Below are 17,823 nucleotides of genomic sequence, written 5' to 3'. Positions count from 1 at the left end.
TTTGGATGACGATGGATCTGGACTCCCATAGCTCGAACCCTGAGAGAGAGAGAGAAGGAGGAGCAAATGCAGCGGTTCTTGATAGAGGAGCAATGACAATCGACGGCGAAAAAAATGAACACAAATTTGACTACTCGAGGAATAGGACAAGGCAGAGAGAGAAGGCACAATGAACAAAGATGAAGAGTGGAAGAGAGGAGTGCTGGGTGCCGAGAAGAGAAAGTAGGAGAGAAGCAACAGTAGGCGTTGCAAAGAAGAAGAGGGAGAGGCGGTGATCAGCGATGGGGAGTGAGAAAGGATAGAGGATATGGAGCTACTGAGAACAATGAGAAGTTGCAGAGAGGGAGGCGATGCATGAGAGAAGAACTAGATACAGATTTGGGAGGATGGGGATTGAATTTGGAATTTTGAAACTTAAATAAGGGTAAAATTGTAAAAAATTAGTGTCTCATAAGTTATATGATATCTAAGTGTCTCAACTATTTGGAGGTACACAAATTTAGACTTAGTTTGGTAAAACTTTTACTTTTCAAAAGTAGCTTATAAAAGCTAATTTTTAAAAGATGGCTTTTTAAAAGTTATAGTATTTATGTTTGGTAAATCACATCAAAAATAGTTTTTAATAAACACAAGCAACATCAATTGCGTTTAGTAAAATAACTTTTAAATTTTAAAAATACTATAATAGACATAACTGTAAGCATTAAATTTGAAAATTAGTTAACATATGAGATTATATTAGACTTTTAAATTTTGAAAAGCACAAGCCAACTTTGAAAAGCTCTATCTTAGGTGCTTTCAAAAGTACCCCGATCTTTTAAAAGTTGCAAGCACAAGCACATGGTGTTTTTGATTTACCAGACACAAAATGAGGAGCTTGAATTTTTAAAAAGTACAAACACCTCTTCAAAAAGTTTTACCAAACCAAACCTTAATATAGACTCTGTGTCCATTCGTATCTTTCCGTATCCATCAAAAAATTGTATTTCAGTAAACTAAACAAAAGATGTGTATAAGGTCCAACACTACCTATATCTCTTTGAGACATGAATAACAACCAAACACTACCTAAGTTCTTCTGTGCTACCCAACAAGCTTTGTCCAATTCATATAAGGTCCAAATATATAATAACTAATTTAGTAAATTATTAGTGTGTATGTAGCAGTTTTGAAAAAATATTCACATGGCATAACTTAATTTGAGGTTCAAATAGTTAAAAGCTACATAGAATACAGAGCGAAGACAAAATAAAAAAAAGGGAAAACAAAAAAGCAAAAAAAAGAGATCCACTATGATGTTTTATACTCTTTTAATATTTCTATTTTTTTTTTTCTCTCTGTATGTGAGTAAAAACCTAGTTAAAAATGTAAAAGGCTAAACTTCAGATTTTATTTATCAAATTAACAATAGAAAATGTGTTACAAATATCTGTGACTTATCGCCTTCACTTCTTTATTTTTTTCAAATTATTAATAGATGTACAATAATAGATATTACACTCACTGATATATTAACGGTACAAAAAAAAAAAAAAAAAAAACACTTACATTCATGAATGAAACTTTAAATTTTAAATAAGAGAAACTAAGTCTAGTAGTACATCAACATAACAAATACAAATATACCTTTTCAAAAAAATAAAAAATAGAAATATGAAAGTACGTACTTCAAGATGTATGAAAATATCTATCTATCTAGGTGAAAACTCAGATGAAGTCGATTTCATGTGAAATTGATACCTCAGAACCGTTAGATGAAAATTTAGTCAAATCAGTCAAATTATCTAACGGTTCTGAGGTATCAACTTCACGTGAAGTCGACTGCACCTGAGTTTTCACCGTCTAACTATCTATCTATCTATCGTTTTTGAAAGTTAAAGAGCTTGATTGCAACAGCAAAAATGAGTGCAAATAAGACTGCAAATCCAGAAACCATAATTGCACAAACTCCTATAAAATCATGCTTGAAACCATAATAACTTCTTATGAAATGTTGCACTGAAACATGTTCTGATTCCATTATATGAGTTATGTCTCCAAATTGTGATGCAACCAATCCATATAAGGTCCATGACACAGGACATACCCAATAGTACCACTTCCACCACACTGGCATCCTCTGAAATCAAAATAATTAAAAAAAAAAAAAAACAACAAGTATCATTATACACATGAATACATGATTGAATTCATTTATATATATGGAAAATTTTCAAGTGTACTGATATACCGGTGTTTCAGTAATTTTTAACCGTTGATCTTAATCATAAAAAATATATATAATATATATAATTAAGATCAATAGTTAAAAATCACTGAAACACCGATGTACCAATATACTTGAAAACTTTCCTATATATAGATACTCTGTTTTAGGAGTTATTTGTCAAGGTACAAACATTTTAGAGTTTGTGATATCTGTTTATTTGCTTTTAATATTAAGCTAGTAGTGATTAAATAAGACTTGTAATTCAATTATGATAATAAAATAACCATTAATTATCATAAATTTAGGATTTAAAATTTATATATTTTTTTATTAGACTTCTTTTGTTTTGTTTAAATCTTAAGCAATACGCTAAATATCCTGTAAATTTAAGTTTTTGATTCTTTATTTTTATCTTTTTTTTTCGTTTTAGTTTGGAGAATAGATTCTTTTTTATTCTTAAATTATTTTTTTTCATTTTAGAAGAATTAACGTAATAAGAGTCGAATCCAAAACTTTTTAATTATATAAGCTTCGATATTATGGTATGAAATTATTTATTTCAAAAATTTAAGCAAATAAATAAAGTTACAATAATAATTATATATCTAATTAACAGAAACAATTTAGTGCATTACCAATATTACTTTGACATTTTTCTTACAAAGATATTTAATAATTTTATAACGATTTAAAAAAGGTTTAATTATTCTCTGTTGGTCTTTATAGTTTTGCGAAATTTTCAATTAGGTCCCTATACTTTTTTTCTTTTTAATTGAGTTCTTGCACCAAATTTTTTTAATTGGGTCCCTACACTTTTTTTTTCCTTTTATTTAGGTCTCTGCACCATTTTTTTTAGTTGTGTCCTTATAAAATTAAGCCAATTACTACTAAGAGGGATCTAATTAAAAAAAATTGGTGCAGAAACCCAATTAAAAAAAAAAAAAGTATAAGGACCTAATTGAAAATTTTGAAAAACTACAGGAATAAACAAAGTAATTAAACCTTTAAAAAAAAAGGATTAATTTATTAGAAATACTTACTGTATGAGGAATAACAAATCCTGAAAAGACGTTCCATATTCCATAAAAAGCAGCAGCCACAATGGAACCAATATGCTGATTTGGTGTTGCTGCCACAGCCATCATTCCATAGAAGGTGAAGTAGCAAAATGTGAAATACATAAAAAATAAATACCAAAAGAATTTCTTCACATTCCACTCGAATCCAACCATGGCATAAACTATCACACCGTATGTTATAGCTTGGGCAAAAATATAAGGTAGCTCTATCATAATCTGTGACAAAATGGAATATAATCACATACACATGATTATGATTAGATAAATAATGTTAACACAGACGCATAATAATAATTCATTTAAGTTTTGGTATATACTAGTTCGCTCTTCATTTAAAGTTGTAGTTATTTGTTATATATTTTTCTTTCCAAACCATGATAAAAAAATAAGTGTCTTTTCTTGGTATCCTTATAGAACTTCAGGTATGAGTAGTGTCATTAGTTATTTCTAGCTAAAAAGTCAGTGATGCTTCACTAATTTTAATTTTTTAAATATTTTTAAATTATTTTTAAAATCTATAATATTAAAAAATAATTACTGACATAAAATTATTGTTATGTAAAAATAATAATGGTTTAATTACTCTGCTGGTCCCTATAGTTTCACAAAATTTTCAATTAGGTCCCTATACTTTTTTTTCTTTTAATTGAGTCCTTGCACCAATTTTTTTTTAATTGGGTCCCTACACTTTTTTCTCCTTTTATTTAGGTTCATGTACCAATTCTCTTTTTTTAGTTGGGTCCCTATAAAATTAAGCCAATTAATACTAAGAGAGACTTATTTGAAAAAAAAATTTGGTGCAGGGATCCAATTAAAAAGAAAAAAAAGTATTGGGACCTAATTAAAAATTTTACGAAACTATAAGAACTAACAAAGTAATTAAAATTAGATTATTAGATGACAATTCAATCAAATATGTTAAACTAATTAATAATTCTCATATATTATCTCTAGATAAAGACAATATTATATGAATGATCACTTTATTAAATTATAACAATTAAATATACAAAATATATCATTAACTAAGTAAAAATTAGTGATGTTAAATGTATATAAAAAGAAGTTATTTGTATAAAATATATATTTAAATACGAAATACATATTAAAAATATATAAAATAAAAAAAGTAAAAAAATCTCTAAAATTAAGGAAATTTTTACGTATTCAATTTTAATGTATTGAACATGTAAAAAAAATTATATTATCATCTAATTAAATTTATACATTTAAATAATTTTTTAAACAATCAATTTAAAAACTAGTTTTTTACTAATATGACAATACACCATTAAAAAGTTCATGTAAATCTTTTACAATATGTATGAAAATTGAGCTTTATATATACACATATGATAAAAATTCTAAGGATATTGTCTTAAGAAATGAGGATAACATTACCTGTGCAATTGCATAAGGTAAAGCAGAATACATTCCAGCAGCTCTTTCTCTATAAAAGACAGTTCTTTCAATTGCTACCACTGGTTGTACAGAGGCTGAATTCTGAATTCCTATGAACAAAACAGCAACATACATTGAACCCATGGCATTGGAAAGATCTTGGCTGCTTGAACTACAAGTCACCAAATAAATGAAATTACTCTCCAATAATAATATTTTCTGTAGAAAAAAATAATAATAAGATTAACAAAAATACTATTTACAATTGAAATCAGCCTAATATATATTTTATATTTTAATATGTATTCTGTACTAATAACTGATTTTAGTGTACATCTAATATAGTTGTAAAATTAAAGTACTAAGGTTTAATTATTTCTTTGCATTTGACTTACTATTTGTCTCCAAGATTCCAAAATATTGTCCCAAAGATCAAGGATATGAACATGGTGGTAAAAAACCGAACTGCCGTGTACGGCGGATTGCGCCAGTACGACCAATGTTGTTTCCATAGGCAAGCTAGGCATTGAACCAGAAACGGTTGCGAATATTGAGTTTGAAAATATAGATCCTTTGAAGCAGGGGCAGGGTTTCCCAATTCTGCTATAAGGTTCTTATTCCTCCTAAATCATCAACAGTGTATAATAATACGGTAATATTAGAAAGACAAAAAAAAATAGTCGAATTTATCTTATTTAGCATTCATTAATTGTTGTAACAATTAATAAATGCTAAATAAGACAAATTCTGATTATTGTTAGCTAGCTTATTTTAATTACCAAATATTTTCGATAATAATAATGCTAAGCATTTTTCATAATTTTGATTCTCTTTATTTATTTATGGGAAAAAAAAGTTCATGCTTAATTACCTGTACAAATCAGAATTTTTGTATATCTCATGAAAATCAACACCTAGATTTAGCTCTTGTGCTGGAGTTGTAACTTCTAACATCCAAGTTGCTGGGTTATAACCATCTTTGATTTTACTAACACCATCAATGCTCTAGACAATGAAAATATTAGAACAAGAGATGTTTTTAGAATCAAGAATTGTTCACATAATTAATTCTAAAATATTACTGAATTTAAGTTGCATCATCACACCTCAAAATACTTGATCAATTGACTCGAGTGACGACCCAACGGTCCAACATAGATTTCTTGTCCTCCACGTTTCAATAGGAATAACTAACATGGCGGATAAAATAGTTAAATATAATATATTTAACTAAATTACTTAATATAACACGTGTTTGTATTTTATCCATCATTTTTATATGAAAATATTTTTATGCGAGCAAGCAATCATGGTATAAATATATTATTTATACCTCATCGAAAGCTTCAAATATGTCGATGCTTGGTTGATGGATGGTGCAAACAACTGTTCTTCCGGTGTCAACTGTATTCCTAACCGTCCTCATAACGATGGCGGCGGCTCTAGCATCTAAACCGGAAGTAGGCTCATCCATGAAAATTATGGATGGATTAGCCACTAATTCAACCGCTATGGTTAATCTCTTGCGTTGTTCAGTTGAGAGTCCACTTACTCCAGCCAATCCAACTAGCGAGTTCCTCAACAAGTTCAATTCCACAAGCTCCATGACTTCCTCAATAAACATCTACAACCATTTCATAGATAAAAAGGTACAACTCATCAATCTCTAATTTCACAACATAACGTCCATTTGTTAATTAAGTAAAAAAAAAAAGGATTAATAGTTAAAATAATTCCTAAAGTGTTAAGCATACATTAATTTGGTCGGCTAAAGTTCAAATATCTTAAATTGATTCTTAAAAAATACAATTATAAATCAGAGAATTGGTTCTCTATCAGTTAGACAATGACACGTCATAATTATTTTGCGACACATTATCTAATTAGTAAAAAAACTAATTTGATTCACTGTTGTATTTTTTAAGAATTAATTTGAAGCATTTGATTTTCTGAAAAATCAAATTGACGAATATATTATCTTTCAAGGACTATTATTAACTCAGAAATTATAGGTACATACCTTTCTTGTATCGGAATCAACTTCGATGGGTAAACGAAGCCATGCTGAATAGAGTAAGGATTCATAGACAGTAACATGAGGAGAGTGGATATCAGTTTGCTCACAATAACCTGAAATTCTAGCAAATGTTTCTTGCTTCTTAGGGTATCCTGAAATTTTTATGCTTCCGTCGATATATCCACCGGTTTTCCGACCGGCGAGAACATCCATCAAAGTAGTTTTTCCGGCTCCACTTACACCCATCAAAGCTGTGAGAACACCAGGCCTAAATGCACCACTAACACCTTTAAGAAGCACTAACCTATCTTCTACCACACCTTGATTCTTCATTTCCTGCCAATTAAAATTTGAAGACTTAGGGCTTATTTTTTGAACTATAGTACTCAAAAAAAAAACTTGCAATCAAAAGCTTATTCGAGATTATTGTAATTGAAAAAAAAAATCTTTCAAAACTCAAAGGGAGATTATATTTTTTTTGGAGCAAATTTTCAACAAAGGGAGATTATATTTATTTTTTGGAGCTAAAGGACGACGGTTGGGGATCCGCAGGAGAATGGTTTTATGGCAGTTTAAAATTGTCGCAAATAGTAAAAAAAAAAAACGCCGCTAATATTCGTATCTATCTGTTGTATAGTATGTGATTTTATTTTTATTAGAGAACTAATTAATTTAATTGGTGGTGTATTAGAAAACCCAAAAAAATATTTATTTGATCCAATACAATATTAACCAAACTTTCCTTAACAACATTGTTTAGAAGCCAATTTTTTATTACAAATTTGAAAATCACATATTACCTGAGGCATATCAACGGAGTATACAACTTGGTCAAAGGTGATAGAATGTGGCTCAAAAGGAAGAACCATGCCTTTTTTCTTCCCATTATTGCTGCTTTTGCTTGAAGCACTAACTCTTGTTGAACTTTCTACAAGGTGATTCAAAAGTTTATTGTCAACATTTAAACTTGGATTATGTATTTCTAATCAAACTCTTATAGTTAAAATTTTAGAGCTTTATTATAGTATTAATCAATTCTTTTCATGGTTATCTTTTAAAATTATGTAAATTTAATTATTTATTAATTAATATGCATGTTAAACCTTAAAAAAAAAAAAACCTTTTGTGGACAAAGGGATTAATTTAAATAAAATAGATACCTATGCGTGGTAATTGAACTTCTTGAGCTATGCCATTACTTGTTTTGCCTTCACACTCATCAATTATTGTTGCTTGTTGCTTCTCAAATGCTGCTCCAAAAAAAACAAAAAGAAACATATATACATGTTAATAGAAACATCACTCTAATTAAGAATCTTAAACAAACGCTAATGCTTGAAGAATAATAATCTAAAATTATCTTATTTAACTTAATATTTATAATTATATATATATTATATTTAATATTACTCAGTTATTTTTCCATTAATTAAAGAATGCAAAGTAAAATAATTTTAATTTATTTTGAGTTGGTTTTTCAAACACTAATTATAAAAAAAAATTAAGAGAAAAACCCAAAATAGCCTCTAACAATTACCTCGAGACAACGAGGCTCTTAAAAAAAAAATCCAACCCGACCCCTAACAATTATCTCGAAATGACAACGAGGTCTCTGTGCCAAAAAAAAAGTTAATATTATTTTTTTTGGCACAGGGACTAATCAGTCCCAAAAAATGATTAGGGATCGAATTGGGATTTTTTTTTTTTTGCCTCATTGTCCTTTCGAAATAATTGTTAGGGCCGAATGGGGGTATTCACTCAAAAATTAAGGGTTTTGATACTCACAATTGAGGAATGTAAGAGCCAGGGTGTATACAATGTTGAAAATGAATGTAAATCCAATTAATGCCCCAACTCCAATCCAATACCAATAAGCTTTTGTGAAGAATCCACGAGCCTCTAGTGATTGAACTCCAAGTGTCTTGTTTGAGTTAGGGGTGAACTATATATAATTGAAGAGAAAATGATGATGAATTAGGCATCAAATTAAATTCATTATTTCTAAACTAATAGTATTATTAGTAGTAGATAGTTTACAATAGTAGTTCAAGAAATCATGATCGATCATCACCTTGTTCCAACTATTTCCAAGGAATTCATTAACCACTATAGCATTTTGAGCATACATCATTGGTGAAATCCAAAAACCCCAAATCCACCCGTCATTGATGTCCTCTGTTACATTAATCAAACAAATCAAAGAATCATCAATAACAAATTGAACTTAAAAACGGGTCCATGACATATATATTATTGACATGAATATAAGTAAAATATTATGTTTAAAATAATTATAATAGTACTTATCTTGATATGTCAAATAATTTCTTATGCTAAAAATAAAATACTAATGATAAATATTACTTTTGAAGCCTGTTCCAAAAGTATATATAAGTAAAAAATTGACGCTTAAATGAAATAAATTAGTACAATATTCTTTTAATCTTAGGTATATTTAAATACTTCTACTTAAATTATGTTATTATAATTTTAATATTAAATTTTTTCTTTATACTTTTACAATATAACATCCCCATACTTGTACCCTACTTTTTTTTCAAAGGAATTCATGTGCCTAATTAATTTAAATAGTATAAGTATACGAAACAAATTTTTAATCCATTAATATTCGTGAGTTGTCTTTTTAACTCTCATTATTGTGATAATTTAGGATTTAGAATTTAAAATTTATGATTTAGCATTTAATGTAAAAATATAAGAGTTTAATTTTGATGTATTACTTACACAATCATTTAATTATATCTATTTTTTTGGATGATTATTCAAGCCGTTATTATAAAAAAAAAATTAATATAGTATTATGTAATTAAATACATATATAAAACTATTTTACAACAACAATATTAAAATTAAATTCAAAAAATAATGTTAAAAGTTAGTAAATATGTAAAACTAAACTTACTTCTTGAAAGAACAAAACCGCCCAATACAAAAACAGCAAGAAGTGCAAATGATCCAAATGTGTTAGCGACGATGAGATTCCTGCCTATTGCGGCGATTGCTCGGAATAAACTAGAAGCCATTTGGCTTGCCAGAAATAGCACCAGGTATTGCTTCAAGAATCTGCATAAACAACATAATGAAGCCTCATCACACCATAAATTAAAATTATATCATAATAAAAAAAATTAAAATTAAAATTTCAAAGAGATTAAACTAAAATTTATCTATAATTATTTATATAAAAAAATGAGTTTGGGAGGTCATTGCCTCCTTCCTTTTTATAAGCTGGATCTACTATTAAAAAATACCGTTAAAATCAATAAAAATAAGGAAATTTTTTATGAACAGTGAAATAAAAAATATACGTATTATATATAATAAATAATTTTTGGTGAATTTTTTATTAAAAAAATATTATTTATTCTTTACTAAAATTTCACTCTTCACCGTAGTATTCTCCAAATAATAATGCCCACTTTAATGATATTTTTTACCTCCAAATATTTGGATCATATCCAATGACATAATATGTGAGAATTATCCAATCAGCAACTTCCAAAAGTGAAATTGGGATTTTAAGGATCCAATTAGGTATAGCATATGCCCATGGAGGGTAGAATAGATGATCCCTTTGCTTGTAGTACACAGGAAGCTTTGCAATCGTCATTGAAATCTCAGCCATTCCATTGAACATAACCATTACTACTGAGAAAAATAGAGCACCCGAATAAACTATTCCATCAATAACTGATTCTCGATGCATCTTAGTTCTTAGGAACAGTGTCATTTCAATTATGGCAATCAGGGTAAGCTGCCAAAAAATTAAAAAAGAAGAGTTAACATGAATGGAAATGACAAAACATGTATGAATGCCATATAATCATATATAAAATTAATGAATTTTATTTTGGTCCTAAAAAAATTTATGCTAGGGTAGTAGGGTGCAACATATTCATTGCTATTATAAGATAAGACATATTACAGTCTTTCGTTAAATTATACTTATTGAAAAAAATTTATATAATATTGTCAAAAGAATTTAATATTTATGCACTGTCAATAAAAAATAAAATTGTACATACATTTAATCATGTAATACTATATCAGTAAAAATAATTATTTTTTTTATTAATCATATGAATAATTATCTAAATAACGAATTAATTACACAATTGTATAAAAGAAATTAATACAAGTAAATAGAGGTGATCACCTGGAATAACTTGAAGATGTAAACAAAAGAGTTCCTTTTCATAAGTAAATACTCTCTTGAAAAATTAGCCTTTAACAACTCCTTCTTGCTGATGCCATACTTGTTAGTTGTCAATGCAGCTGGGTGATTCAAAGACTTGTCAAATGGAGTTGCAAGCTCATCCCCCATTCTTCTACCGACGTGGAACGACTGAAACGCTTCCACGAATTCAGTAACGGTTATAAATCTGTAAGGTTGATCTTTGCGTGCCCAATATTGTTCTTGATCCTTTTTAGAAGTTACCTATAACAAATGATATAAAACTTAGATATATAAAGACTTCTTGGTAATTATTTCATAATATACAGAAATAGTAAATAAAATTTCAGGACCTAATTTACTCAAAGCAAACTAAAATTTTAAAGTGGTTTTTGAGATTCACAGTATACCCTGATTTATTAGTTTTTGAGATACTAATTGCATTATTATTGTCTTCAAAATTGATCTCCGATCACTGTAGGAGTCCTTCGACTCCTTTCAACAGTGACTCAACAAACTAAGTGAAGCGAAGCACTCCAATTCCTCATTGGACACTGGTGAAGCGACGCAATTTGCTTTTGGTGCCCAATGAAAAGAGAAACGACGTTGTTTAATAAATGCAATGCGAGTACTGCTAGGGAGCCAATGGCCTAAGCGTACAATGTGTACAATGGGCTAAATCTTTTGTCCATGAATAAAATGAGCATCACTCATATTATCCAGAATAATCATCCGAATACAGGGATAATAAACATTTCATGTCATAAAACCACTCATTCCAAAAGTTTAAGCAGATTTTGGGGTTCACCAAGGATCGAACTCTTGATCTTTTGAATCTAGAACTCTAATACCATATCATGAAACCACTCATCCCAAAAGCATAACCTAACAAGACAATGTAACACTAATGGTCATATCTCTAATACTTTCTAAACATCCATTGTACACATTGTACGCTTAAGCCATTGGCTCCCTATACTTTCTCAATGCGAAAATCGTTTTAGATACCAATATATATCAAAACGACGTTGCATCTGATATCATTGGACATTGGACGTCAAAAGAAAATGTTATTTCGTCAGTGTCCAACGTGGTAATAATATTGATGTGCTAGTTTATCATTCCATTTGCCGAGGGATCGGAGAACCACTATAACGTCCAAAAATCAATCTCAAAGATAATAATAGTACAATTGAAATCTCAAGGACTAAATCAACACATAACATAATTTTTATAGACTATTTTAGAGATTTAGTTCCCGAAAATAACTAACATTTTTTTATCATGAGAGATATGAATATCAAATATTGGGTTAATTATTCGATAAAAGTAACCAAAATAGATAATTCGTTTGACTTACTTCTTGAAGGAAATCAGCAACAGCTTTTCTCTCAGGGCACTTGAAACCCACATACTCAAAAAAATCAAGAACATGTTCACGGGGTCCTTGGTAGACAATTTCACCATCAGAGATTAAAACAATGTCATCAAAAAGTTCGTAAGTTTCCGGTGCCGGTTGTAGCAACGAGATCAACGCAGTTCCATTAAGAATGTGAACATATTGCTTTAAAGAATTCACAATCTGAAAAGTAGTGGAGCTATCCAAACCAGTTGAGATTTCATCCATGAACAGAGCATTTGTTGGTCCAACTAGCATTTCTCCTGTCGTAACTCGTTTTCGTTGTCCTCCCGATATACCGCGCAACATCTCGTTCCCTACAATTGTATCGGCACAAATATCCAAACCCAAAATCTGCATTCATAACCTTGTAGTTAACACTTTATAGTATTTAATTGTTAAAAAAAATAAAAAATGCTATTCGAACGTCAAAATCAGTTACTAAAATCAGCATCAGTATATTTGTGTATAACTACATATGTATAGTTCAATTTATTTTTAATGTATAATTGTATTTCAATAGGTATTTTATATTGGTGACTAATTTTAGTAGCTAATTAGTGTGTACACGTAACATAATCGTAAAAAAAATACTGATGTCAAAACATAGATAAAAAAGTAAAAAGTAAAAAATGAAATTTTATATAGAACCAAAGAAACACTTATTTCTAGTGTTATTACCTTTAGTACATAATCTGTTACCAAGCTTGCTTCTTGTCCTCCGGTTGCAGTGGCCTAGTTTATTAGAAGAACCAAATGCCAAATATATTTTATATCCATTATATTAATTTCATATAAAAGCTTCTTTTTTTTTTATGTAATATATAGATTCTTTCTTACCTTCATGTAAACATCAATATCAACATCAGGTTTAATCTTTGCTTCTTTCTCTCTTCTAGACAACTCAGATAGCAAGTCTATCAAATGTGGATCACAAAAAGTTACAACCAATTATATATTATTTTTTTAACCACAATTAATACAAAGATATTGAAAAATAAAAATATATTTAGAGAATGACATGAAAAAAAAGAAAAATAATAAAATGTTTTTATTTTGAATAAAATTTGTCCTTTTTCTTTTTACCCTAAAAATCGGAGATAGTAAAATTAAAATAAATTTTTTTAAATCTTAATTTTACTTTTTTTAGTGAACACAAGTTAAAAAACTAATGTGATGAAGAAACAAACAACGTGTTACAAATTAAAATTAACTAACCATAACGTGATCCAACTCCTTGGCACCTTGCTGAAAAAGTCAACGTTTCTCTAACAGTCATTTCTCCAATATGAACATCATGTTGACTAATATATGCAGCAGTTCTTTGAGGTACGAACTCATTCATTTCATGTCCATTATAACTCACTTTTCCAGATACCTTTAGACCAAATATAATAATAGGCATCCAAATTAGATGGGAAAAAAATTAATTAATCAAAATATTACTTTTCTTATATATACCATGTTTAACTAAACCCTTTACAAAGGGTTTTGGTTTTGGAGCATTAGTGCTTAATAAAGAATTTAGTCCATACAATAATTACTAGGAAATTAAAGCATGAATTGATTTCGACTACGTTACATGTATACCAAAATCAGCACATGTTGAAATATAAATATACATTAAAAATAAATTAAATTACACATGTATTTATATACAAATATACTGATGACTGATTTTAGTGACTGATTTTGATATATAACTAGCATTTTTGAATTTATTTAGATAGTTTAATTTACTTACTGGAAACAACAACTAGGTCTTGTCCAATTAGTTGGGACTACATGAATCGAACAATGTTCATATGAATTTATTAATCCATTCTAAATAAATTAAATTTCTTAAAACTGAACATATATATAGTACTTCTCCAACAATTCAATGCATGTAATGAAGAACAAAATGATAAGATGCCTGTATTTTTATTTTTAAAAACTTATAAAAAATAGAAAAATAAAATTTTATATTTTGTGTTTATATTATCTTTTTTTTATAAAATTTTAAAAATAAAAAAATATTAAAAATATAAACTAAACACAATCTTAATTTTTACCTTGAGACTTGGATCAAGTTTTCCTGATAAAGCTAGAAGAAGAGTGGTTTTTCCAGAACTTGGAGGACCAAGAAGCAATGTCATCCTACGAGGTTTAATTATTCCACTAACATCTTTGAGGATAGTCAATTGTTTCTTTTTGCTTGGGAGAATGTGGAAAAAAGTCAAAACACTCTACAACACACAAGTGATAATTATTCAAGATTAATGTGTGACTAATTTCTTAACAAAAGAAACACTTAAGAAAATAATTAATTAAATAAAAAAACAACATTAATTAATCTTCCTAAGAAGTCTTACCTCAACTAGATTAGTAGCAAAGTTTATGAAAGTAGGCATTGCTCTACTCCCCACATAAGCTTCAGCCTCAACATTTAGGTGCTCAAATCGAACTTCAATCGTTGGAATGTCAATTCCAACTCTAAAATAAATAATACATATAACAATCAAACAAAAAATTATTAAAAAAAGAAAAGACATGACAAAGGGAGAGAGAAAATAGTCAACAAAAAAGGGAGAAATAATAAAACATTATGAGATAATTACTTAGTATATATGCAAATATCTTTTTATTAATAACCCATTTCATAATTTTTAAAAACTAAATAGCGGCAGTTTGTGTCCATCGCAAAACAACAAGAAAATCCTCTTTGAGTATAATGTGGCGGTTTAAAATTACTGTCATACAATCTGACACAAAATATCTTAACAGCAGTGATTATATCAACGGTTTATAAAAACTGCCGCAATAATTAATTCCCATGCTAAAGGATGTTGATTGAGAAACCGCTGGAGATTGGTTTTGCGGAAATTTATAATCGCCGCAAATAACAAAAAAACTGCTGCTATTATCTGTTTCTGTTGTAGTGTGATAATTTATAATTTTTAATGTAAAATTAAACCATATTCAGTATGGTAAATGATAGAAAAAATTATAATCTATAATTTTTAGTGTAAAAATTAAACCATATCCAGTATGGTAAATGATAGAAAAAATTATAGATAAAAGAATAAGAAAAATTAACCAATAATTAAATATTTTTTATTCTGATTAATATACATCTTTTTTGTATATTTTTTATTTTTAATAATAAAAATTGTTGATAAACAGCAAAAGAAGATAAATATTTGTCTTTTGCATTTTAAAAAAATGTACAGAAAACGTACAAAAAATTGTGCAAATATTATTTCTAATAAATTTAATAGTAAAACAAAATAAGAATCATGATGAAAGAAAATGCAAAGAGGAAAAATAAGACTAATTTACACCTCCCATGCAAATTAATTTAGAGGACCAAATTGAATACATACCCAAAAGGAATTAGCCATCTTACAGTTAACTCCATTCAGAATATTCCTATTATCCTTTCCAATTAGTGAAAACAGGGGAAATTGGAAAAATTTTGTATGCAATAGTTTGAGAATTTAATTTTGATACACCGTCAATATAAAGTAGTTTTACATAAATATTATTCAATTATGTAATGTCATATTAATAAAAATAATTACATTTCATATTAATCACGTGAATGATTATCCAAAAGAATAAATGTAATTGTACGACTGTATAAAACGTTTTACACTGCTAGTGCATCAAAATTAAACTCATTGTTGATGTCCTTACAAAAATATTAGAACAAAAAAGAGTAGAGATTTTGCAAAATTACCTATCAATCCTTTCTCGGAGCTTCAACAAGAAGTTCTCATTATCCTCTTCAGCAACCTTGATCAATCTATCTAGAAGCTTCTGCCTATCTTGGAACCCAAGCTCAGTGATGTCAATCTCATTAGACACACCTCTAGATGTGGTTAATAACCCTTTTCTCAAACGATTATATGTTGGTAACTTCTCAAGTGAGGCCCATTTAAGAGCTTCTTCATCATCTTCTTCTTCTCTTTCATTTGAGAAAACCTCTCTGCTTGTTCTGTTTCTCCAAAGTGTTGAACTTCTTGTTCTTAAAGTATTGCTTGCTCTGTATATATCACTTCCTTCCATTGATTATTCAAAGACAACAAACAACAAAGCTTGAAACTTTAGCTAAAACCCACCAAAACCCAGAAGGCTTTTTTCATTATTCAAGTCCTAAAGGGAATTAAAATCAATTACAAAGTGTGCTTTGACACCAATATATTATAAAAAAAAACTACAAAAGTGTTAACTAACTGATGATGACTCTAACGTGTAATTGCATGACTTATTAATTTCTATATTTCTAGTTACATGACGGTTGAGAAGAAAACAATTCAATTGTTGCCTAATTACTGTGTTGTGAGACCAATTTGGGATAATTAGTCGGCAAAAATGAATGCGAGTTATAAATACAAGAATTTATGAAATGGGTCATGTGAATTCTAAAGAATATTAAGAAACCTTTCGGCTAAGGTTTGATGAGAGAATTGCAATTGTGAAAGAAACCCAACTATTTGTGTCAGCAGGGGACCTCAGTCACAGTCTTTCTTACGTGGCAAGAAATTAAAATTAAGAATTAGCCAAGAAGTCCAACCAACCTTTTGTTTTTGATATTGAAGTGGCAATAGTATTTTTTAAAAATATAAATTGTTGGCGTGTTATTTTTAAATATGGAACCGTTTAATTAGAGAGATAGAAATTGGATTGTCGGATTTATTAGAGGTACAGAAATCAAACCGTCCGATTTGTGTTAAAAAAAATTTAAAAAATTTGAGGTACAGAAATCGGACCTTCTAATTTGTATACCTTCTACAATTTTAAAAAACACCAAAAATTATAATGTTAGAATATATTACTACTTTTATTTCTATCCCAAAAAAGAGCCAAGTCTAACACCTTTAGCTCAATATCTTAATTCTATATTTTTATCTATACTTTTAAATATTATTAATTAATTATTCAATAAAAACAAAAAATTATACTAATCCTAGAATATTATCCTTTTTCAAATTAATAACTTAATGGACATATTATTTTGATATTAATTGTAATGTTATTATCAATATAAAAAATTTTACATAATTATTTAATTAAATTTATATATTTAAATTCATGTTTAAATGGTAATATACAATTTGATGATTATTGTACAAATTTATCGATATATTAAAATTAAATTCTATTATTTTTAATATAAAATTTATTTATAACAATTTTTTTTATCAAATTAAAATAATATCGTCAATTTTAAAATGCATATTATTATCTTTCTTAAAATTAGTTAACTTATTTTTAATTTCGATCCTTATTTTAAAAGAAATAATTTTATGACAATAAGCGTAATCTAGAACATTCGAAGCAAGATGTCTTAATAATTTAATTGTATTCACATCATAACTATGGTTTTTTTTTTTTTTTTTTTAATAATAAACACCTTAAGTTTATTGAAAACTTTTAAAAAGAAATTATTAAGAATTAAAGTATTTTGCTCTTAAGTCTTAACATCTTTTAATAACAATAGTTTCAGAATATTTCTCCCTAAAACCCTAATTTAAAAGT

General features: G+C 28.1%; 1 protein-coding gene across 1 annotated transcript; it reads right to left on the bottom strand.

The window, feature by feature from the left end:
* Window positions 1-1,667: 1,667 nt before the first annotated feature.
* Window positions 1,668-16,591, bottom strand: LOC107617806 (pleiotropic drug resistance protein 1-like). Its single transcript, XM_016319676.3, has 22 exons — window positions 16,022-16,591; window positions 14,655-14,775; window positions 14,355-14,528; window positions 13,519-13,678; window positions 13,141-13,217; window positions 12,982-13,035; window positions 12,262-12,654; window positions 10,884-11,165; window positions 10,165-10,481; window positions 9,630-9,790; window positions 8,778-8,881; window positions 8,492-8,648; window positions 7,867-7,956; window positions 7,507-7,634; window positions 6,710-7,042; window positions 6,023-6,313; window positions 5,796-5,879; window positions 5,561-5,694; window positions 5,085-5,312; window positions 4,690-4,861; window positions 3,250-3,504; window positions 1,668-2,119 (listed from the first exon to the last, which is right to left on the bottom strand). Exons 1-22 carry the CDS (start codon window positions 16,348-16,350, stop codon window positions 1,859-1,861), a joined length of 4,305 nt encoding a protein of 1,434 aa, XP_016175162.1. The 5' UTR covers window positions 16,351-16,591; the 3' UTR covers window positions 1,668-1,858.
* Window positions 16,592-17,823: the final 1,232 nt, after the last annotated feature.

The sequence above is a fragment of the Arachis ipaensis genome, chromosome B9 (assembly GCF_059453495.1).
Source record: "Arachis ipaensis isolate K30076 ecotype BB chromosome B9, ASM5945349v1, whole genome shotgun sequence".
Taxonomy (NCBI): domain Eukaryota; kingdom Viridiplantae; phylum Streptophyta; class Magnoliopsida; order Fabales; family Fabaceae; genus Arachis; species Arachis ipaensis.
Note: the sequence above shows the minus strand (reverse complement) of the source record. Positions and strands in the feature narration are given on the sequence as shown.